This window comes from Protomyctophum bolini (assembly GCF_963924005.1).
Source record: "Protomyctophum bolini genome assembly, chromosome: 3".
Classification (NCBI taxonomy): domain Eukaryota; kingdom Metazoa; phylum Chordata; class Actinopteri; order Myctophiformes; family Myctophidae; genus Protomyctophum; species Protomyctophum bolini.
The window spans coordinates 28,825,615-28,850,237 of record NC_137864.1 but is presented as its reverse complement, the minus strand read 5'-3'; the positions used below and the strand labels follow the sequence as shown (position 1 = coordinate 28,850,237).

The 24,623-nt window shown below is 41.7% G+C and overlaps 1 protein-coding gene across 1 annotated transcript in view; it reads right to left on the bottom strand.

Moving 5' to 3' along the window:
• tbck (TBC1 domain containing kinase) overlaps nt 1-24,623 on the bottom strand; it is a 69,764-nt gene that overhangs the window by 40,073 nt on the left and 5,068 nt on the right. Inside the window, exons 7-22 of the mRNA XM_080759419.1 lie at nt 24,221-24,281; nt 23,096-23,157; nt 22,873-22,934; nt 21,746-21,894; nt 20,301-20,439; nt 19,578-19,677; nt 18,692-18,741; nt 17,899-18,028; nt 17,471-17,569; nt 16,992-17,054; nt 16,759-16,885; nt 16,298-16,348; nt 16,042-16,125; nt 13,725-13,810; nt 9,529-9,565; nt 4,025-4,192 (exon numbers count right to left, since the gene is read on the bottom strand). Of these exons, the coding sequence (XP_080615545.1) occupies nt 4,025-4,192; nt 9,529-9,565; nt 13,725-13,810; nt 16,042-16,125; nt 16,298-16,348; nt 16,759-16,885; nt 16,992-17,054; nt 17,471-17,569; nt 17,899-18,028; nt 18,692-18,741; nt 19,578-19,677; nt 20,301-20,439; nt 21,746-21,894; nt 22,873-22,934; nt 23,096-23,157; nt 24,221-24,281 (1,468 nt within the window). The remainder of the gene's footprint in view (nt 1-4,024; nt 4,193-9,528; nt 9,566-13,724; nt 13,811-16,041; nt 16,126-16,297; nt 16,349-16,758; nt 16,886-16,991; nt 17,055-17,470; nt 17,570-17,898; nt 18,029-18,691; nt 18,742-19,577; nt 19,678-20,300; nt 20,440-21,745; nt 21,895-22,872; nt 22,935-23,095; nt 23,158-24,220; nt 24,282-24,623) is intronic.

Genomic DNA, 24,623 nt, shown 5'->3' with positions numbered 1-24,623 from the left:
AGAGAGGGCTACGCAGCATTTGGAAATGGGGGTTTAAGGGAAACTGATTGAGCTATCCCTCAGGCGAGAGGAGCTTCGTAGGGACATACATTATGAATGTGGTGCTCTGAGTTTGTGTCACGGATACTTTGTTGAAGTAATCACTTTGTTGGCAGTAAAAGTGGGCAAGTATTTACTCTTCACAGGAACCACTAAGAGAACTTGTGGTGTTGTTAGAAACATCAAAAGAGGCCCTGGGGGCAAAATGTCTACTGTACAGTACTGTGTGTATCACACAGATAACACTTATCAAAGCCTCCTCACCTGCAGTTGGTATTTAAAGGACCATACCGGTGTCACTGTGTCGTTTCTTTACAACATCGTTCAAATTGCCTTTGTCTGGCAACTTTCAAGTTGCCAGACAAAGGCAACTTGAATGACAGTGAAAGGCGTTTGGTAAGGAGAACACCCCAACCGAAGACAAAGTAGCTGGTGAGTGTCTTCCTTCCAAATTACTTGCTTTTAAGAAATAATTTACAGAAACAATGCACTGCCAATCTTCTGGTACACGGAAAAAGGTGCTAATATTACGTACATAATACATATATATAATATTACGATTATACCTATATTTATATTTATATAATTGGTTTTGTTGAAACTACTGCAACACAACATGGTGGCTCACTAGTCTTTCAGTGACAGGCTGTTACCCAATAGTTAACTATTCCTTCATATAATTACTCTTCCCCTTTAACCTGAGGTTCCCTCCCTGTGAAGTCTTCTTCCAGGAAACAAAGACATACTGTACATTCAAGTACATAACACTGTTAGCACAGTGCTGCATTGCGTAGGAGGAAGCTTACAGTACATATATATAAAATATTGATACAGTACTCACTAGTCACACAGCACAAGTCAATATTTCTGCTAGGAAGGAGGTAAACTAGCTTCATCAGAAAGCTCGCCACTTGTGTTAATGCTTTAATGTGCAGTATTACATTTCTTCTAACATTTAAAAATTGTATTTAATTACAGTCCAGGCTGGATTTGATCTTAATCCTTCCTGGTCATAAATGTTCTCTGCCATTCCTAACCATCTGCACCACAATGCTTTCACCTGGTTTGAGGATAGGGTTGTCACAACTTTTCACACCTTTTCAACTTTTCATCTCCCATCGTATTTACCGGGTAAAAACAGGCACTGTTCTTGCCCGAGGCAGTGTGCTAACCTCCTGCTTCCATGGAAGCATGAGGTTTCACTTTTCTGCTTGACTCTAATACTCTAGTACTTCTGCCATGAGCTAATCTATGGACATTGAGTATACAGTACAGTATAAGATATAGAAATATCCCTATGGCTGCTCTGATAGAGTAAGTTTTTACCTTCATTGACACCCATCACTGGTAATGTCTGGGAAGAGAACAGCAATTATTCACATCCAGCTACCCGAACCCTAACCCTGGACGCTGACTGTGACAAACTGACAAACAACCTACTGTATACAGAATGAAGGAGAAATCAGGGCATGTACTGTACTGTTTGAAATGGATGGCACAGAGGACAACCTCATGATTAGATTAACAATCCCAAAATGGAAGAGGACCTAGGTTCAACACCATTGTCTTTGCAAAGAATAATGTCTTTGACACTGAACCGGCCTACTTGCTGTAAGGCACTCTGGTCTCTGGGTAAGTGAGAGTGTCAGTAGAATATCTAGAAACTTAAATGCAGTATGATGCGTATCATATCTATGCGCTGACACCCGTCTGTATATCTGATAATGCAAGAAGTCAGTTTTCTGCATATGCTTTGCCTTTATTAATGTAAATCTAAAATGTAGGCCCAACCATGTAGATTGAATCCATATCCTGTTCCTTGGCACTACACCCACTTTCTCTCCTACGATCAAAAAAGGTTTTCTGATCTGTATACTGTTCAGAATGGAAATCATTCTCCATTGTATTTACTCTCAGATAAACATTACCATATATTGTGTATGTATTAAAAAGAGTTGCTGCAATTACTGGAGATAATGGCAAATAATGTTTACTGTGGTATTTGTAAGCAGCAGGCAGTCCTCCAGAGCTCAGGAGCTTGACAGCTGCAGAGCACATCAAGTAGAGGGGGGTTGTCTATACGCAGGAGCACACACAGATGCTTACTTTGGGCTTTGGGGATATCTTGAAGAGACATCAGCACACAGTAGGCCTTCCAAAGAACAAAACACATCATGGCAAGTAGACAACCCTCTCTTGTTAGGGAAGGGCAGCAATTACTGTATATTATGTTGGAATATTAATTAAACCAGCAGGTGTTTTTATCCCCACTAGTGGCAGGGCTCTAAGGATTGCGATGTCACTGTTCGGTTGCCATAGAATTTGCTATTTGAGGATAATCCTTCCTGTTTTTGGTGACCCAATGGCTTTTCCTCTAACCATTAGAGTCTAACGCCACCATTAAGCTAAAATGTTCACTTGCAAACACGATATCTTACATAGCATAAGGTTTGAATGTATTGAAATGCCTTTTTTTTTTTTTTTTTATATTTTTTATCCCACGATTTTGTAACCCATTTTTCACCTCTGTGCCAATCATCTACTGTGATCCTGGGCTCTACACACCCTCCGCCAACCTGGGGAGAGCAACGGACTTGAACTCATGCTTCCTTCATGCCTGAGTGTCCAAGTTGCTCCTTTACACCTGACAGGGGGGAGTTTCCCTGGTTGGACGTAGCGCGTGGAAGGAACACGTTATTCCAACCAGTTCCTTTCCCCTCCATCAGGCGCCCCGGCTGGCCAGGGGGAGGCAGTTTAGAGACCAGGATTACTGCATGTTTTTGTGAGGGTACCTACCCCCCTTTTTTGGTTTTTAAATCACTTGACAACAAGGCAGGCATGTGTACAGTGAGGCCTTCATGCTCATGAGAGACTCATCTGTTGGGAGCAATCTGTTGGGGCGAGCGAGTGGCCACAACAAGCAGCATGTTTTTATTTTATCAGCAATAGCCTACTTTGGACAGCCTTCAAGAGCGGGTAACAAGTAATCCAGCAGCAGTGGTATTTGTGGGTTCAGAGATGTTATTTGTTAGCGCCTTGACATTAGAATTAATGTTTTTATTTATTTTTCGCAGAGTCTGAGTCTCACTGTTCATCTGCTATCTGCAATCTAATAAATTAATCACTGGCATTATATAACAGGCAATATTACTGCCTTCACAACAGCAACTAATCTAGTGTTTAGTATGTACATGATTAAAAAGTCCAACTGAGCAGCAGCATGTATGCATGGTAAAACATGACATTCTGTCATTGCAAGCAAGTTCCTCAGCCAAGTGTCTTAATTGTTATGATGTAATTTTTCTAATGTTTCCCCAGTTCAAAACTTGTTAATGGCACCCCTGACTTCCAGAAACGAATACATCAGGAGATCACGAGATCCCCCAAAACATCAGCCCATCCAGAATAAATGCTTCTATCTCTAATGTATTTTCCCAGATTGCATTTTTGGTGAAAACAAGCCATATTGAACTTCCGATAACTAAATACCAGAGTTCTCAAATTCTGCCTGAACATGACCCTACCCGACCCAAAAATTTACTAGTAAAAATGTACTATTAGTCAGGCTAATTAACATTACATGAAAAAAGAAAACAAAAAACAAAAATAATTCATGTTTATTTTCTGTTTATTTTGGGGGTTTTAAGATTATGCTAATTAGCCACGTCAGGTCGAGCCTCGGGCCGGCCCAGTTAGGGCCCGTTGAGAACTCTGGGAAGGTCACAGTTACAAAGGGGTAACATTTTTCTCCGGCGGAAAGAAGAGACACTTTCCAACGTGACATCCTTTGTGTACATCCACGTTGAAAAAGTAAATACGCTGGCAGTAAAGCAGGTAAATAATGGCATAATACATGGCAGTTAATGTTCAAATTCAGAAAACATGGCATCATTGACAGCCCCTAGCCGTCAGACCAGGGTCTAACTCTTTACCCTACCTCCACCGCTGTCACACAGGACGCACACACGCACACTCTCTCTCTCACCTGGCAGGTCAGAGAAGAGCAGGATGCACTCGTTGAAGCCATTAGCCTTCGTTAGCAGGCGGTCTCTGAGCTGCTGCAGTATGGCCACACCAATGCAGAAGGGAAACGATGAGTTGCCCAGGAGAAGAGTATCCCACAGGTGGAAGATCTTGTGGAGCGGAAACACATCTGTATGGAAGGGTGACATTGAACTCTTAAGACATAATCTAAATCCTGAACATAACCTGTAAAGGTGACGAACCTTAACCCTCAACTATACGCTTAACCTTGAGCCTTAACCCAACCTTAACCTAACCCTAATGCTAATCCCATCCCTACATAACCCTTGGCAAAATCAAGATAAAAATAAATGGTTGTGGTTCTTTCCTCCCACACACAGGATAGTGAGTGATTCTCCACACGGTATTGAGGGGTTGCAGTTAGAGACATTACTTTTGGCTGAGAGAAAAATGACCAGGAGCTGTGGAAATTGCTCCAGGCAATGTCAGACAGACACACGCACGCACACACAAAAGCACACACACAGGCAGGCACACACACACACAGGCACACACACACACACACACACACACACACACACACACACACACACACACACACACACACACACACACACACACACACACACACACACACAGGCACACACACACACACACACACACACACACACACACACACACACGATACTGAGGTTGAAGGACTATTTTCTGTACATGCATGCATACATAGCAATTATGCTATTATAACTTGAATTATTCATTTAATTTTAGGTGATACCCTTAATCAAAGAAACGTATAATAAGTGAGAACGAGTAGACATGGATGAATGTTGTGCTGTTGTGCATGTGCACACTTTGGGCAGAACAATACATGCTGATGGCAACTGGGGATCTATTCTGACCTCGGAAACCAACATGGCAACCTGTCAGACTGTCAGCTTCCAACCCAGAGAGGACTTTACAAAGACAGTGAACACACACAGCTGCAACGCAACACACAACTGCCTGCAGGAAGACACCAGAAAGGGAGCAGGATCTGTCTTTGGAGGGATGGGGATGCAAGGGAAAACAAGGACCCAGTAGCACATAATAACGTGCATGATTTCCATGTGCATAATACATTTTCCGCAAGGCAGCATTTTTCTAAAATGGGGGAGCTCATTAGGTGTTTGAAGCTGTGGATCGGTTCAGGTAGCCTGGAATGATATTTGAAGTGTGTGTGTGTGTGTGTGTGTGTGTGTGTGTGTGTGTGTGTGTGTGTGTGTGTGTGTGTGTGTGTGTGTGTGTGTGTGTGTGTTTCTGTGCAAATGTATGCATGTGTTTTAGTCTGGATGCTGGGTGGGGGGCTCGGTGGCATGTGTGAAAGTGCTTAATGAGTGGGTGGTGCTGCAGACAGAACAGGGACCGTAAAACCGGAGGAGTTGTTGGATGAACGGACGCTGAGCAGCTTTGGAGCAGGAGGCCGACTGTATGGTACGAGCCAAAATAAAACAGCACTGCGTAAAATGTACTACCTTCTTTCTCCCTGTTGGGATTGTTATGTTATTAGTCATGAGTTGCCCATGTCTGTGTACTTGAACGTGAGACACAGTGTACTTGATATGTATTGTGTACTGCCTGAACTGTAGCGTACTTTATAGTTAGGCTACGAGAGACATCTCAGCGAGAGCAAGGTCAGCCTCGTTATTATGTCTCATATATTGTTGTCACGTCATTATAATCCAGCACTATATATGTTCCTGTTTGTGTAATAAACTTTGTGAACCTTTAGCGTGATACTGTCTCGTGTCACGTTATTGTTCTCCCGGGCCCGCCGCCGCAGTCGCCGTACCGAAGGAATACTTCAACCGGATTATGACACAACACCCAGCCTGCACACACTGATTAGAGTTTACAACAGGGATGATGTGTGAAAACTATCATCCACCTGTAAATGTTGTTACGGAAGCAGAAGACATGTGTGAGCTGACATGTATGAGAGAATGGAGACATTTTCAGAGAGAGAGAGAGACAGACAGACAGACAGAGGAAGGGTGTGTATACAGCCTGATTAGTGATTATCAGACTGAAGCTTCCTACAAAGAATGGGGGGAGGGCCTAATATTTCGTCTTGAAACGGGCCTCCAGAACCCTAAGGCCGTCCCTGTACTCCTGTACTGTACTGTACTGTACTGTACTGTCCAAGGGGCGAACCCTCTCTTCCTCTAGGGAATATGGGGTAAAAGAGTTGCATCTGAGCGCCACATGTCATGCATGCATGAACATGTATGAGTGGCTATGAGTTTAGATGTCTGTACCGATGTGCCAAGTGTGATGAGCTAGCGTGCGTGTGAGTAAGGGAGGGGGGGGGGGGGGGTTGGGGGTGCAAGAAAGACTGGAAATAAATCAAAAGATGAGACCCTCACTGATTCAATTGAGCTTTTAAATCAAAACGATACGCTTGCATCAATGAATATTATTATTGAAAGAGTATTAAAAAAGGTCAACTGAATGGAACTTGAGGGACTTTCAGATATACAAACAGATAAACTTTGGAGGAAATTAAATATACACTTTGAAAGGGTTGTGTGATGAAAACATTTGCCTTTAATAACATTATAGGGATCAAATCAATATTGTCTAGGCACAATGTTACTGTTTTGACTGATAACAAGCATGATCAAGGAACAGAATCCTACATAATAGATCTAAGACACTTGAGATCAGTTCAGTAATGGCCCCTACACACTGCACGATATTTGCTCTGATTATGCTGTCGGGGAGCATATTTGATCTGATTTGATTAAACCCATGATCTGACGCAAGATCTGGCTTTGATCGCAGAGGTTTTGCTCGCTGTGTGTGAAAGGCTCTGCGAGGAGATCCAGTGGCCGACCATTTCTGAATATATAGCAGGTTTGATATTTGACTATGTCGCCGACTGGACATCATACAATATGAACTGGGTTGTGACCACAGCCCGAGAAGGTCTATAACTCTATATTACAGCCAATGAGAGCACAGGACCAATTGGACAATGGAAATCCAGCTTAAAGGATTTGTTCAGACACCTGACAGGCATTTACAGTCATCCTTTCAATTATTTTAGATATTTCTGAAGCCAATGAATTTAAAACGGCTACAAAACAAACAGGCAAAGGTGAAAGTCAGCATTGCGCTGACTGAGTTGTTAAGTCCGTTCCGGTTAGGACTAGAATCAATTAGCAGCTGAAATAAAAGGTCAGGACCGTTTTGGAAAGCTCTTAATCCACACAGTAGCCACTGACCTTTACAATCTGCTCTCTCATGAAACTCAAATGTCACAAACTGACTGAAATTGAAGAATAAGCTCACTTCTGTACGAGTAAATAATTCACTGCATGCTGCAGCACTGTTTCTCCACAAGATCCAATATTATTCCACTCTTATTGGCTCTCAGCAGAACAACCCTAGAATGATGTCCTCTACGATTAATCGCCTCCTACACCCCCCCAAGTGTCACTAACGCCTCATGTGCTCCCCCCAGGTTCTTGGGCTTGTTCCAAGCAAAAGTATACTCCATCCACCATCCAGGCACCTGCCTCCCCCACTCCACACACACCTCAGCATCACAACATCGCTACCGTCGCTGCCTGCCTGCCAACGCGCAGTCTCTCCTTGTCTTTCCTTGTCTCTCCTCCTTCACCCTGCAGGTGGATGCGCCTATGGCCACTGAGTTGGTCACCAAGGCAAACTCATCCACCTGTTCTCTGGACGGCTTGCCCAGCACTAGTGAATACATGCCTACCCACACTCTGCCCTATCTTCATTGATATCATTAACTCCTCATTGCAATCTAGCACAGTCATTTCCAACCTCAAAATCGCCTCAATCACCCATTCTCAAGAAGCCTTTCCTCAACAAAATCTAGGAAAGCGTAATTGATGCCCAAATTGTACAAACACATGTACAAACATGAACTTTATGAATCACGTCATGCTGTTATTATTTGTATTCGTAAAAGAAATGTGCGCATCCGTGAAAATCCGGAATTGTTTTTATTTTTTATTAAATAGAAATTTGTATTGATTTTTTATGTTTTCACATAAAGACGAATCAAATGTATACAGATAAAGTGAGACAAACTAGAATAACGTCACTTTACGTCTTGGCACAGGTAGTGCCCAAAAACGTAACCAAATGTGACGTTTATGGGCGTTCCACTCAGAGTAATCTAGTAGTAATCTTACTAGATTACTCTGAATGGAACTCCCATAAACGTTACATCCTGTTTTAGGCTGCCCATGTCTTGATAACACAACGTATGAGAGAGTGAGCAAGACATACAGCGCCACCCTGTGGTGAAATTATATAATGCCTTACATAATGTCAGAACAAAAATAAGGCAGAGGCCTTTCTGGGCGGTTCTGGACAACCATTGGTCTGACTGACTCGACACCGGGCACTGAACCCCCTGTGGTGGCGTGGAACGCGTGTGTCGAATTTGAAGTCGGTGGGGCGAACGGTTCTCGAGTTACGTGGATTACACACAGACGTACTTGGTGCATTTATAGATAGATATAGGCAACTAAAATAACAAAACAAAAAATTACTAATACAAAAAATTACTAATACAAATAATAACGGCATGAAAATGACCCCATAATCACTCCAATGTGCCTACAGAACTCATCACGGTGCAGAGACCACCCTATTAAAGATCACCAATGACCTTCTAATTTCTGCTGATTCTGACCAAAAGGTTAGAATCAGGACCAAACAAGTCTCCTTGCACTGGCTTCCTGTTGAATTCTGCATCAATTTAAAATTAATTATTATTATACAATTATTATTGTTATTATACCTTTTTCTCTTCTTCTGCAACTTTTTACAATTACGTTTGGCAGTTCTGGAATTATATATGGTCTTTATTATTATAAAGAGCAAAATGTATTGTTGTAGGTTGTTGTAGCTGCAGACTCTTTTCCCAGTCTTTCACCAAGGTGGGCAATTGTTTTGATGTTATGTTTATGCATAGTTTTACTGAGGTTAGGGTTAAGGTTAGGTTTAGCATAGTTTCACTGAGGTTAGGGACCGGGTTAAGGTTAGGTTAGGTTTAGGTATTTTACTGAGGTTAGGGTTAAGGTTAGATTTAGGTATAGTTTTACTGAGGTTAGGTTATGGTAAGTCATTAAATAATAGCCATAAAATGCTCATTTGTTAATTGCATGGTCTTCTTTCTTTCAAGTTCAGTCTTCTATGTTTCTATGGCTTATTGGGCATATTGCATATACATTTTCTTATTGGTGCATTCCTGGGGCCCTGTAGTGTTATCGCAGCTATATTTATTATTATTATTATTAATTGTTCAGAGAATACATGGGCCATACATGTATGGCCTGTTTGAATTATTTGAGTTTGGACTTTGGGGCTTTGACCCTATTCATATCTACCATAAAGCATTTCAGTTAGAATAGGCTGTAATGGCTCTTGCAAAAGTATGGAGAATGGATGAAGAAAAAAAGCCAATAGCTACAAACTACTTACGTGTAAACATGGTCAGGAACCAGGGAATGGCGTAGAGCTGTGTGAGGAACACACATTAATCAATTAAATAAGTGCACATTAATTGATTTATGTTATGAAATGTCACAAAATAAATAAATAAAAATGCACCTCTCTTCATAATCATTTGTGGTGCTTTTATACTGAATCCTTTTGTGTACGTGGAATAGTGACATAAGTGCATTTGTGTATTACTCATGCATTATTCACCATCAGTGATATAGCCTTAAGCCTGAAACATACAGTACACAAGTACGCAAACACAGGACAGGAGCTTCAAGCTATGTGATATCGATTTCACACATCTTATTCGGTAATGCAACACCTGAATATTGTAACGCAAGACAAGCATGCAGCAAGGTTTGTGATCTATTCTGCTCCATCTTTCATAATATACGTAGCAGCAAGCAGGGTATAGTTTGAAATGTAATTCCATGGGGTTTTATATTCTAAAAAGTGCATATTTAGTATGCACACCAGGGACGTGCATGTCTGTCGACTGGGCAGGGCATTGTCCTTTTGGTTTGTATACTTGCATGGGATATGTTTCAGGCTTTATAATGACACGTATACAGTATGGAATTCAAATTCAATGTTTCCATCAATTGTCAATGTCAGATATCAAAAATTACTGAACCCTCCCTCACTTTGATGCCTGTGAGTATCAACAACCTCTAAAAGAAAAGGAAATGGCAATGAACAAACTGCTGAGTTGCGGTCTTGGCCAGTGTGGGAAAAGCCAAATCTCATTACACCAATCTTTCCATCCCGCCTTCACTCCTCTCCCTAGCCTCCCTCCTTTCACTCTCTCAATTCCCAAAAGGGAGGAAATGCATAGATTGAAATTAAGGAATGCATGCACACACACACACACACACACACACACACACACACACACACACACACACACACACACACACACACACACACACACACACACACACACACACACACACACACACACACACACACACACACACACACACACACACACACACACACACACACACACACACACACACACACACACACACACACACACACACACACACACACACACACACACACACACACACACACACACACACACACACACACAAAATCCCTGTCCCATAGCCCCAATTAGTTGACAACGGACAGCAATGCCAGATTCAGGAGCAACAAAGGGATGAGGGGAGGTCAAGTCTATTTTGGCCAGTTAAATGGTAGATATGGGAGGTAAAGTGATGTGTGAGTGGTAGAGGTGTGTGTGTGTGTGTGTGTGTGTGTGTGTGTGTGTGTGTGTGTGTGTCTGTCCTCAACCTGAGGAACAGCTCTGCAGCAGTAGGGGGGCTGTGAGTCAGTCGAGCCACATTGGATTAGCCCAGGTATAAATGGCAGAGCCAGGAGATAAGAGGAGGTGGTGTGAGAAGAGCTGTGTGTGCGTGTGTGTGTGTGCGTGCGTGTGTGCGTGCGTGCGTGCGTGCGTGCGTGCGTGTGTGTGTGTGTGCACAAACTCCATTCCCAGCCTTCCTCGAATCATAGAGGATTCCTTGTTGGTTTGTAAAGACAGGATTATCATTAAATACTGGGGGTGCAGCCACAGAGCTTGTTCCAATAGTATCATGGTGTAACAGGGATGGAGTGTTTCACTTTGAAACAACTTTACACAAGTGAAAGCTCTGAAGTCACAAGTGCGTCTTCTTGTTCAACTACTTCTGTTACTGAGACATAAGGAGAGCCGAGAGGGGGAGGGCGATTCCCAGTCTCACTCAAATAAGGCACAGATGGAAGTCCCTGGTGGGACTCAATCCCAGACCAGCAGGAGCACGGATGGCCATGGAAATGAGCAGCCCCGCTGCTGTGCCATCAATGGGCACACACACTGTGACGTTACACACACACACACACACACACACACACACACACACACACACACACACACACACACACACACACACACACACACACACACACACACACACACACACACACACACACACACACACACACACACACACACACACACACACACACACACACACACACACACTTCTTCTGAGAAGTATCAGTAAAAAAAAAAGACCACAAGACATCTGTTGGAGCTAATGCTTTGGCTGATTAAAATCTCAGTGCAGAATATATAGGCATAAACAGCTTAACTATACGCACAGGTAATATGTATGCAAGTAGAACATCTTACAGGAACACCTAAGGGACTATCTCTCCCTCTTTGTTCCTCCACTGTTTCAAAGCACGAAACAATTGCCTGTTGCCTATTGTTTTGAGAGGTTAGTTAGGGACTTCATTAAGTTCAATCTTGCCACACTGGACCATGGCAATTTGCATATCGCCAAAACATATCTACTATGTTTTTGTACACTTAGAGTGTGTTAGGATTTTGGGGTGAAATTTAAATGGAAAAATAGTTTCAGTTCAGGCCCTTTAAAATCATGACTCCTCATGTCCAGTATGTGACGTCACGGTAACTCACAGTAAAATCCTTAGTTTTAATTTATTATTTTGTATCTCTGAGAGTTTACAAATGTAACCGCGGGTCCATTTGTTTCCATTTGTACATTATCAATGTTCAATTAACCTACAGGATTGTATGGTGTGATAATATTCCACCATCTCTGCCCAGACACTGTCCATCTCTTTCTGCTTCAGCATCAGCTTCCTTCCAGCAGTCTGTGTGAAAATGCTAAGGAGAGTGGATTTCCCACAACCAACATTTTTCATGCCCTTTGGAAACTGCTGGATCTGCTGAGGAGTGAGGACACACACATTCATCAGCACTCTAACACAAGCCCTGGAGAGACGGAGCACAGTTTAACCTTGACTTCACATCTGATCAGAGACCAAGAGGAGGACGAGGAGGACCCTGGGAGGGTAAGGGGTTACAGAGGAAAGAGAGAGAGAGAGAGAGAGAGAGAGAGAGAGAGAGAGAGAGAGAGAGAGAGAGACAGAGAGACAGAGAGAGGAGAGAGAGAGGAGAGAGAGAGACAGAGACGAGTGAGATGATGAGAGACATCCAGAAAGAACATAAATAATTTAACCACATTAACCCCGACATCCCTGTTTTGAGCGCGGAGTCACCCTATTTTAAAATACCAAAAATAGAAGATGTACACACGCACAGTGCATCACATAGCGTCTATTCTCACCATGTGATACATATACTGTAGGGCTGAAACAAATAATCAGACAAAGCGATAGAGAAAGACAGAGAAATGGAACAGCGTAAGAGGTTAAAGGGGGGTGGGTAGAGGACGATCATTAGGCGCGGCTGGCAGACATTACATACTGTATAAATTATGGCCAGTGGGCTACGGGGAGGATTTGGCCCATGCTCAAAAACTCTGGAGAGAAGGAAGGGGGCAAAAAAAAAGTTCAATGACAAGAACTATACATGGTGAGCTGGGGATGGTAATTCCTTTCTGGAACCCTCTGGCATCATGCCAGAAAACAGACTTATCTCCCCCAGTAGCCCTCACTCTCTCTAGCAATGGGTAAACTATTAAACAGGAGAGAAAAAATGTTGTTAGCCTAATATGTCCTCTACTGCTGTGTCTTGTCTCTTGTCAGTTTGTCCGGGAGCACAGTGCTGCTGGTAGGTAAGGGTTCTATTTATTTTAAAGGGGAGAGCAATCCATTTCCCTTCCTTTTTGTTCTGGGAGAGACAGCAACAGAGTTGGATAGGTTCACCTGGACAACCTGCTTATAGAGCATCCCACATAAATCTTCAACAGTGTTTAAACTCGCAGCAGGAGAGGAACGTGACCTTAATGTGCCCTCCACTCCTGTTTCTTGTTTAACCGTCTTGTGTGTGATAAGTCGTATTGTAAATTGTTTGCCTTAACGATACTGCTGTTTATTTTTTACCAGCCAGTGCAGTGAATGAATGACGACAAGAAAGAGAAGAGACAGGTGTGAATTTCGAGACACTGGATGGCATGCCGTACAGGTTATGAGGCAGATTCACACCCATGAAGTTCATGAGTGGGTTTGTGTTTATGAGGAAGGCATCAGGAGAAGGCATTTTGCACTACAGCATCATACCCTCCCTCTCCCTACAACAGCAGGTAAACTAGGAGGAGAAGATAACAGCTCTCCTAACATATCCGCTGCAGCAGTATCTTGCCTCTTGTCAGTTTGTTGGGGGAGTGGGATGCTCCGGGATGATGTGAGGTACTTACATCTGGGATGAAGCCAATCTCATTGAGGTGGTTGCTCAGCTCCGGATCGTGAAATGTGATCATCTGGGAGAAAACTGTGAGGTACTCTGAAATATAAAAGGTTTTTTTTAAACGATGAACAGAGAACTGAGAAAACCTGGATTGAAACAGGGTTTTATAAAAGGTTAAGCTTGGCATTCAGGTAGCATGAAACAAGTGGAAAAGAGTTAAAATGGTTAAAAACAAAGAATGGTTCAAAACAAAGCAGTATGAAATGCATACTGCAGATGAAATACAAACCCCGCTTTATACATTTATCTTACACATAATTATGTATTGTATAAACAAATCCACAGTTGGGGTGCCCAAGGGTACTAATCTATGGAGCAGTGCCCTGTAAGCTAATGGTACACCTCAGTAATGGCCGCGCCCATGGGGCAGACAGCTAAACATAGCCAGCTCTCCATGGCATCTAGCAGCGGACAGGAGAGAATAATAACTAAATCCCCCGTTCAGGAGGTGGATTGTGTCTCAGTTTATCAGTAAGGTCCAAATGGATTCTGACATATCTCCGCAGGCATTTTTGCCATTTCATTTGTTTCCGTCTCCTTTAAATGGCCTGCTTCTCAGCTGTAATCTTCATTAAGACCAGAGAGAATATTTAAATGAGAAGCCCAAGAAATGATGTGAAGCCCAAATGTAATCATTGTTGAGCTGTCAGGGCTGCCCGGTGGCTCCGCTTGAATTTGATTCCCATCTTGTCTTGCATGTCTCTCCTCTCCCTGCCCTTGGATTACTGTCTCACTACACACAAAGTATAAAATGCCAAAAATAAATCTAAACTAAAATTACTGGTTGTGTTCATTTATTTTTGAACTGCTGAATGCTCACCACGTTTACTGTTGATTACTAAACATCAGTTAATTCCACACGTTTTGACACATTTCCGGCATTTTAACGTTAAATATGAAAAGGCTGTGGTTTAGGTTTAACCCATTAAGGACAGGAACCTTTTTGGAGGTTTTCACCCTTTGAAACCCATTTTTGTGTTCTTGTTGCTATGTACAGTAGCATATAGCAACATAAAAAACGTGTTTCAGGCCATTTATAGAAGGCATTTTTAGAATCGGCCTAAGTCCTAATAAATGGGTTAATTTGTGTGATTGCCGCTAGGTAGCAAAACATTTTTTAACAATCAGGATTGCAATCTCCTGCAGTCAGTCATTCAGCATACTGTTGTGTAGGAAACAGTCTATGGGGGGGATGGCATTTCCGACAAATAGAACATAATGATCCAGTTGTTGCTGTTGATATAGTCATCATTCTGGAATGATTGAGCAGAAGACACGTGAGGGATAATGACCAGCGTCACGTCATACATGTCAGGGTTTATTTAGAAATAATGACCGGATCGCTGTTCATTATCCTGCTTATTGTACAGCTACTTCATAAAGGGTGAAGAAGTAGCCAGCACACATTATGAATGTCCATTTCACTTGCATTTATTAATCTCTCACAGACAGAAACAATTGACGTGTTTCAACCAACCGGGTCTTCCTCAGATACTGTACTTCTTCACCTTTATGATATTATTGAGCCGTGCACCTTAAAAACATTTATTTAATCTGGATTCTGGAGTGTTGCAGGCCTTCTGCTTTTCTCATGTACTTTATGAAGAAATCCATAGAAAATGAAATTTTTATATTGATTTAAAAAACGATTCATAGCTTCTTCTAAACATATTTAGATTGATATGATCCAGAACCTCTTATGGTCTACTATTCAAATGTTATTCAAAGCAGTGGACTACAGCAGTACCACATATGGGGAACCCCTATCAACAATGTATTTAGGGTTTAAACACTTGAACCCTAGCATCCCTATTCTGGGCAGGTTATAATAAGGAATAGATTTGGTGTATTGGGAAAAAGGTCTAAAGACCCTGGCGGACTCTGGTGAGCAAATGATATAATGAATAAGGGCTCACCAACAAACTTTGCTGCAGTGACCCCCACTATTGTTGGCCGAGGGTCAGCTTGGTCTATTTAAGCCTTACTTACTGATAATTACCACAACAGCTATATGGTACACTTTTCACCACAAAACTCCCACAAGACTTCGTTTTTCAAACAAGCTTACGGGCCAACGCGAGCCAATTGTGTTCTTGACCAAGCCAGACACACCACGTGGTTTAGAACCTCTAGACTCCTTGGTGGTGGACAACTGGACATATACCCCGTATAAATAAATAAATGTGTGTGTGTGTGTGTGTGTGTGTGTGTGTGTGTGTGTGTGTGTGTGTGTGTAAACAATGTTTGTTCCTTCTAGTAAAGCTCACCTTGAATAACATGAGAGTTGTCCTTTAGGAAGAAGTTGTACAAATACTTGGGGATGAAGGCAGACATGCAGGCGTATGCCAGTGCTGTGGAGCAGATGGAGCAAGACGGGAGCGATTGAAGAAAGAAAGAAAGAAAGAAAGAAAGAAAGAAAGAAAGAAAGAAAGAAAGACTGTTATTGCTTTTATATCTGTCATACAGCAACAGCTATCTAGAAATGTTAATTCAGAATTAATTCTTTAGGATTAGAATGCTTACGTTCGTTGTTGAAATTCAAGTAAAGGAACGGAGCACAAAGTGAATCCAAACCTGAAATAACATAACTTATTTAACAACATGCATTCATTGCATTCATTCATTACAAATACACAAGAACACAAAAATCCAGGAGATCAAACGATATGACATGACTGCCATCTTGTGGCTGGCCAATGACAGCACAAGCATCTAGATAGAGAGAGACAGTTCAGTAATGGAGAGAAAAGAAAGGAGAAATAAAGCGAGAAGAGGGTAAATAAATGTAGACAGAGAGACAGCAAGATTGACAGAGAGACACACAGGTCAACTGACCCCGCGAGTAGGAAAAGGCAGATACACAAACAGAAAGATAGATTGACAGAAAGTCAGACACACAGGTCAACTGACCCTGTCAGTAGACCAGGGAGAAAGACAGATAGTCTAACAGATAGAAAGATAGATAGGCAGACAGATCAACATACCCTGCCAGTAGACCAGGTCAGGGTGTGAGACCACCCAGGCTTTGAGGACACGTCTGAACTTGACATGACCCTGAGGAGATGACAGTAACTCATCGTACTGGTGGCACCGTGGAATGTCCACCTCAATCTGAAAACGCATATGAGGTATTATAGCATCTGCATGCTACATTTGCTACCCTGTATTGCAGAGTTATAATCCAGAGTGCCTTGGATTTTTCATCTCTCTCACGTACCTGTCTATCAGTGGGGATGGGAGTGTCCTTGTCAATGCTGTCATATTTGGCTTGAATATCCCCCTACAACAAAGACCAAGACACTCTTTTAACCACATGCCTACAACAAAGACCATTACATTCTTTCAACCACATGCCTACAACAAAGACCATTACATTCTTTCAACCACATGCCTACAACAAAGACCATTACATTCTTTCAACCATACTGTATGCCTACAACAAAGACCATTACACTCTTTGAAGTTACCATATGCCTACAACAAAAACCATGACAGTCTTTCATCCATGGCCATAGCTGAATGGGTAGAGAGAGAGGCCCCCCTGAAACTGAATTTAATAAGGTCTATATTATTATCGTTATTATTCTACACATGCCTACAACTAAAACACATATTTATTAAGACTCTTTGAACCACATGCGTAGTGTAAATCAGCCACTTTTTGATCCATGTGAAAATGACAATTTTTGTTCCCACCTCAATGGCAAGCAATGTAGCCCAAGTCAGTCCACGTACAAGAGGCGGGACATCCACCCGGGCCTCTTTCCACACTAAGTTCTTCCTGAAAGGGTAGGCCTGAGGAAGAAACACAGATATGCATGTTTAAAACCAAAAATAAAAAAGGAACAGTGACATTCACAGTCACACTGTAAAATCTTGAGGGTTAATTTATCTCTGAGACTATACAAATGTAACAAAATTGACCCATAAAGATACATTACCAAGTGGACAAATCAACACTGAAAATGTCACTGTGTATGTACTTCCTTTCAGTTCAAATATACTGAAGGACCAAAGTCGATAAAAACGTTCACAACGTTTGCACACCTGCGTGTGTGTGCTGCTGTGTTACAGTACATGTGCACAGGTGATTTGTTGTGGAACAGAGAGAGAGAGAGACGGACCTTGAGAAGCCTATCAAACAGGATGATGCGGAGAAGCTGGTACTCGGTGTCCCTCTCTCTGATGATGAGTGGGAGAGCGACGGTGGTCGACAGCTCGTTGCTGCTGTTGGACTGAGGCAGATTGGACTGTCTGAGAGCAAAAGGAGCAAAGAGAACATGAGTCTGTCAAGCTGTCAACTTGTCAAGTCAAATCGTCGTTGGGTGGGGTGGGGTGTACAGAGGAGGTACTCAACATGAAGGGGAGTGAGCGATGGGTTACGTTTCTAATATTCTGAACTCTCATCACCAAAATCACCAAAAACTAAATGCTAAAATTGTTTAAATGGCAGATCAACAAGCTCACAACTTGCAATGCAACACATCGTGAGCTTGTATATTGGATATGTTCTGCATTAAAAAGCCAGTTCACTTTGGACATCCCCTCCCTTAATGCCTACTTGAGACAAAAAAATGATGTACAGTATTCCCTCACATGTGTGGAACAGTAATAACTCCTTTTCACACAGCCATTTTTATTTTTTGGCATAATTTACCCCAACTGTACAGTCACATCGGGGGGGGGGGGGTTGTATGTGTTTTATATGGTATTTTGCATGTTATGTACATGTCTATAATAATATAAAAACTGTTGAATAAAGCTGTAAAAAAAAAAGAAAGAAAGAAAGAAATCCATTTTCCAACTGGAGGTTCTGCAGCCAGAGGCTATGGCAATTTGGAGGTCCTTTTCATGGAAACGTTTAGGAAACTCTGATTAGGAAATTAAATGGATTGCAGTTGTATTAGTGTCTCTTACTCATCTTCCAGCAGAGGGTAATACACTTCTCCCAATACATCCTTCAGTCTCTGAAAAAGAGAAAAGTATAAAGTATAAATATGGACCAATATGGACAATGTAATGTACATGCATATCATTAGGACAATATCAAAAGTGTCACCAAAAATTATTTGGTGACACTTTACCTTGTGAGAAACATTGTAAGTGTTGCAAATACACAGACACTTTGGAAGGGTGAATCCTGCACAGTCTTCACTTACAGACTATGTTTTTGGTGATACTGACCTTCATCAGGAACTAATTGGGTCAGTAAGGACAGTGTCCTTGCAATATCAATAGGGATCCCAGATAGAAATGGCATTGGGGTCCGTAGCCTAATGCATGCCAAACTGGGGGTCCTTGAAATCCCTGGCTGGCATATCTTTTCAATTGGGGGTCCGCGGGCTAATAAGTGTCAATTTGGGGATCCTTGACATGAAAAGGTTTGGGAACCACTGCTGTATGGGAATCATTTTTGTGTGTGCTGGCTTCTTCACTCTTACTCACCTGTTCGAGTAGGTGTGCAAAAGGACTTTTCTTTTTGATTTTTGATTATTTATAAAGGGTAACAAGACAATGTAAATACTATAATAATTTGGTATGGTCAGTGTTGTTTCACTTTAAATACATTACTACTGTACATATCTATAGGTTAATACACCTTTATGCAATTTTTTATGATTCTCCACACATGCTGGTATTAATGGCATGTAATGTAAAGTGTTACCACATTTATATACACACACACACACACACACACACACACACACACACACACACACACACACACACACACACACACACACACACACACACACACACATTTAGATTCTCCACATGACTCATATATTGTTTACTGTCTAACATTTCGGAGCTGGCAGAGGGACAGGGTCACTGTGGTGTCATCTAGAAGGAAGCTGCGGTCTCTCCCCTGACCGAATGACTCACCATCCTCCAGGAGAAAGCTGACAGAGGGAGACAGGAAGGTAAGACACGTGTTAACAAGCCACTTCATGAAACAATAGATGTAGGCCTCTAGTCTACTCATTAAATATGACATCTGCCATGTCTCTTTGGCCAAATGGCATTGATCACGCCTACAGGTCTTTAGTTTACTCAAGTTAGGGAATAAGACCTGGTACTTAAGACACGCAAAATACAGCCCAGTGTGTGCAAGGTTTCTACCAGGGGTCACCAACATGTCCGTTATATACTTGGGAAACCTGTATCTACAGCATTTGTTACTGTGTGTGTGTGTGTGTGTGTGTGTGTGTGTGTGTGTGTGTGTGTGTGTGTGTGTGTGTGTGTGTGTGTGTGTGTGTGTGTGTGTGTGTGTGTGTGTGTGTGCATGCGATAGTATTCTTTACTGCATAATCCAATATTGACATTGTGATGATATTGTTTTGTGGCGATATTAAACATCTTCTTTGTGTCATAGATTCTCAAAAATTGCTTTAGTGTTGAAAGTATAAAATAAGGCTAAAGTGATTACAACCAGGAAAAGACAACACTTATGCAATATCACAACAGAACAAAAACTTGCATTGCATGCATTCATGCGTGTTAGTAGTCTTTTGATGTACTGTACTTGGGAAGGGTGCAGACTGGAGGTTTGGATTGGATGATCTCCTTATTGGTGAGTTCTTTCTCAAGGTCTCCTCCAGCCAGACACCATAGGTGGTAAACCTCATCTATGGACCGCTCTGCAAGGTAGTCCTCATCATCATCTAACACACACACACACACACACACACACACACACACACACACACACACACACACACACACACACACACACACACACACACACACACACACACACACACACACACACACACACACACACACACACACACACACACACACACACACACACACACACACACACACACACACACACACACACACACACACACACACACACACACACACACACACTTTGAGTCATCAAATATCTGTACAGTATTTAACGCATTTGCCTGATGATAAAAACTGAATCCAATGGCTCAAAGACATCAAATATCACAGAGTTAAATGGTTTGTTGGCAAATCAATAGGGCTCATCATGACCATGAAGGTGCATCGCAAATTCCATGGCAATCCAGCCAGTATTTATGATATTTCTTGTCTGGCACGAAGGTTTTGGACAGACAGACTGAAGGACTGACCATCTTTAGAGCCCCACCTCTAGCGGGTAGCTCAAGTATGGATGCAAGTATACTTAATCAACGCTAAACTCAGGTGTGTGTGTGTGTGTGTGTGTGTGTGTGTGTGTGTGTGTGTGTGCAGTACATGCCTATGCATTGAACCACAACACTCAAATCACTAGCACAAGTGTCTTATCCAACCATGACCTTGACAATGGCCGATAGATGGTTTCAACATGTGTTTTATATATAGGCTGTGTTAAAACTCTGAGCTGGTAATAATGCCTACAGAATCTAAATTTGGGGGATGTTTCTTGTAAGATAAATAGCTACAGTAACTGGCGTTCCCCAGAGCAACGGTTGCAGGATGTTCACAAAAGCTGAAAGGCAGGAAGCTGTGTTATTGTTTACTGTCTTAACCAGACAGTCATGTTGCAAGTGTGCATGCGGTCTTCTGGTAGGGAGGGCACATCTGGCTGTTGCAAGGAATCGGCTTATAACCGAAAAGGACCTGGCCTTTGCTGAGAGATCCAACGCTGTGGAACAGATCTTACTAGAGAAGCTCAGGCAAGCTAAGCTGTTAACATCACACAACCCTAGAATCCCTTTTCTGGGGCAAACGTTTTGTGAAAATAGAAGATCTACTGTACAAGCTCTGGGCTTGTAGATCATCTAACTTTGATGAACACATTACCACAGCCCAGCCCTGGGGGAACAGTCGAATAAATATATAATAAAGCATGTATTAAAATGTAACATTTAAGAACAGTCTTTTTATAATGTTAAATGTTATCTGTATGTTTCCGTTACCGTTATTGCTATTATTACTACTATTATGATATAGATTAGTTCATTTTGGTATTTGTGCGTAGATTTTATTTCAGACCTTTGCAGAGGTCACTGATGTCGTCTGGGAGCTCCAGGTGTGCACAGCGAAGAGAGGAGGAAAATAAATGAACAGGCTTCTGGAACGGAGTGTACAGACAGGATATCCCATCAAAAACAGGGTCCCTCAGCAGCACTGCAGGGGTAGGCCTGGATGGGATACAACACACAGAAGCTTGTAATCTCATACTCTCTAGAGATTTCTAGATGGCTAAAATCAGGCAAAAGATCATTTCTGCATGAATGGAAATGTCTTGTTTCCCTTTTTGCTCTTTTGTTATTGCTGCACTTGTGGTCACTTTGCGTAGACATTGTCCTTTAATGGTTACGGCTTTGGTTTCGTTATGCAGCTTTGGAATCACCTGGGACAAATGGATTGATTCCAACCATCGTAAATACATCATAATTTATTCTATGATAGATGCTTGTCATGGAACGTTTGAGGAATGATTACCAATGATTATAAAGGACATGTTACCATGTTGGTTGAGTGACAGCGAAAGGAGCGATTATAACATTTTCACTTGGCCTTCCCAGACAAAAGACAAAATCCTATATTTGTGTTGGAAATTATACGTTAAGAATAGGGTAGAAGAAAGATCAAGCATCGCTAGAATCTATAATGCCACAGCTTACATAGCCAATCATTCTAAACAGAACAAGATATACCAGTGTAGTTACATCGTTTTCACTGGTCATTATTTAGTTGTCACTCCAACATGGGACTATGTGCCTCATAACCACTGGTGACAACTCCCCAGACTATAAGGAAACAGTGCAGCCAAAGACTCACAATGTACTATAGAGATAGTTGAAATGTGAATAATAGATTTGCAACTTTCAAAAAAGCTTTTAAAAAGATGGCTGTCCAGAAAATTCAACTTTTAGTGGTTATAAACCAGTTATCCACCACAAAGAATTTTTTATTTTGGCAGATACTTAACATACTAACATCTGCTCATTTTGGTATCGTTTAACCAGCTGGCTTCAGTACTCAGGAATCTCGCTTTCCTGTTCCATGCTGCGAATAGTTCATAGTTAATCTCCGTAACAAAAGTATCTTGAAGAGAAAAATGCTAAATGTCGGCCAACAGGATATGATGTCCAGTGGAGTCAGAGTTTGTTTACCTTTTGGATGGAAGAAAGGTCAAGCATTTCCTTAATAACTCAAGAACCTTCTCAGGCAGCTCCTGTATAGAGGCACAAGGACAGCCATATTAGTTACGCCACAGTATACAGTCAATCCCCTTTCATGCCTTTGTAATGCTCCAACTGAAAACATTTATTTTTTTACAAAGAACCACAAATGGATGTGAATAGGACACTAACACAAGTATGAATTCAAACTTACCTTGATGGTGTCCAGGCAACCATGCTCCTCCGCAAGGACAGTGACAATGTCATCTATGCAACCTGAGAATCCAGACAAATCAAGTCATGTCCATAAGCCTGATTGAGGCCTAGGCTACATGAGTACAGGTATTTTTGCAACCACTCCTATAGACAGCTATTGAGTGGTGCAACCACTCCTATAGAGGCTATGTGTGTGGCTGTGTCTCTGGGTCTGTCCCTGTGTCCGAGCACGAAAATAGCGTTATAGCGTTTGTTCACCACCAAGTGTCACTGTTGCACAGCCTAACACACAGACACAGACACACACAGGCCAGGGAGGAGGGCTTGAACAGACGGGTCTGATTTATTTTTATTTTTTATCCCTGCCCACATGACAAAGTAATCTGTGTTCAAACATGAACACAGAAACGCATTGAACACAGGACAGAACCCTGCAGTAGCAGGTTTCAATTGTATTATTTGTATATTTGATTTTATATTTACATTTATTATTATGAAGTGCCAAATACATCATAGGCCATTAGGACCATCATATTTTTTATGAAGGAATAAGTACTGCATTTTAAAAGCCACTAAAATTGTGAGTGGAAGTGGAACATGTTTCTTGCATTGCCTGTCAGCATGTCACACTGCATACATCTCTGCCTCCAAATCCGATACTCAATCTTCTATCTCCATATCATTTAAAAATATGATTCTGATTCATACACCCAATGATAGACCATAGAGAATCATTTTGGGCTGCACCAAAAATATGCAACCAGTTGTGAGCTTGTAATACAAATGAAATCATCTGACGGCCATCGCGGACTGGACTAGTAGGCTGATATTATTTATTATTGAATGCAGCAGAGCCTTTGCTCGTTGGTGATATGCGCTAATGAGTGGTGACATCATCTTTTCTCATAAGCTTGCATGACTACACAGATCCACTGATATTTTGGAAAATCTTCACTTATTTATCCGTTTCCAAAGATCTCAGTTTTAGTGGCCAAAAACGCTGTTTGCGTGTGGCTGAAAGGCCCAAACCCACAAAAAAATCGTTTCCATATACATTATGGGTAGCCTAGGCCTAAGCTAAACAGCATCAAAGTACTCTAGAAATTACAACCTTCTCACTCACCCAAGGTTAAGATGAATTTCAATCTCTCACTGATATCAATATTGTGCAGCAGTCGTCTGCCCTGTAACAATAGGTTCACAGCATTGTATTAATCCGTTTAAATGGGAACAATAATCATTTAACCACAGCTCTATATATATATTTTGTAGTTTGACAAAGGTCAAAATTAGCCGATCTATAAACTCAGTGTGAACTTTTTAATTTTATTCACATTAAAATTGACAGTTTTTCTTCAAAATAGACACTCCAGGTTAAATGTAAATCAAAACATTGTCATGTCAGTACAATATGAGAGGGGACAATGGCCTTGGTAGAGAAAACAAAAGCAATCTCAGCCTCATCCAATGTGTGTGCAACACATTGCCAATGGCAGTTCCATACTGAACTGTCCTTGAGGAAGCCT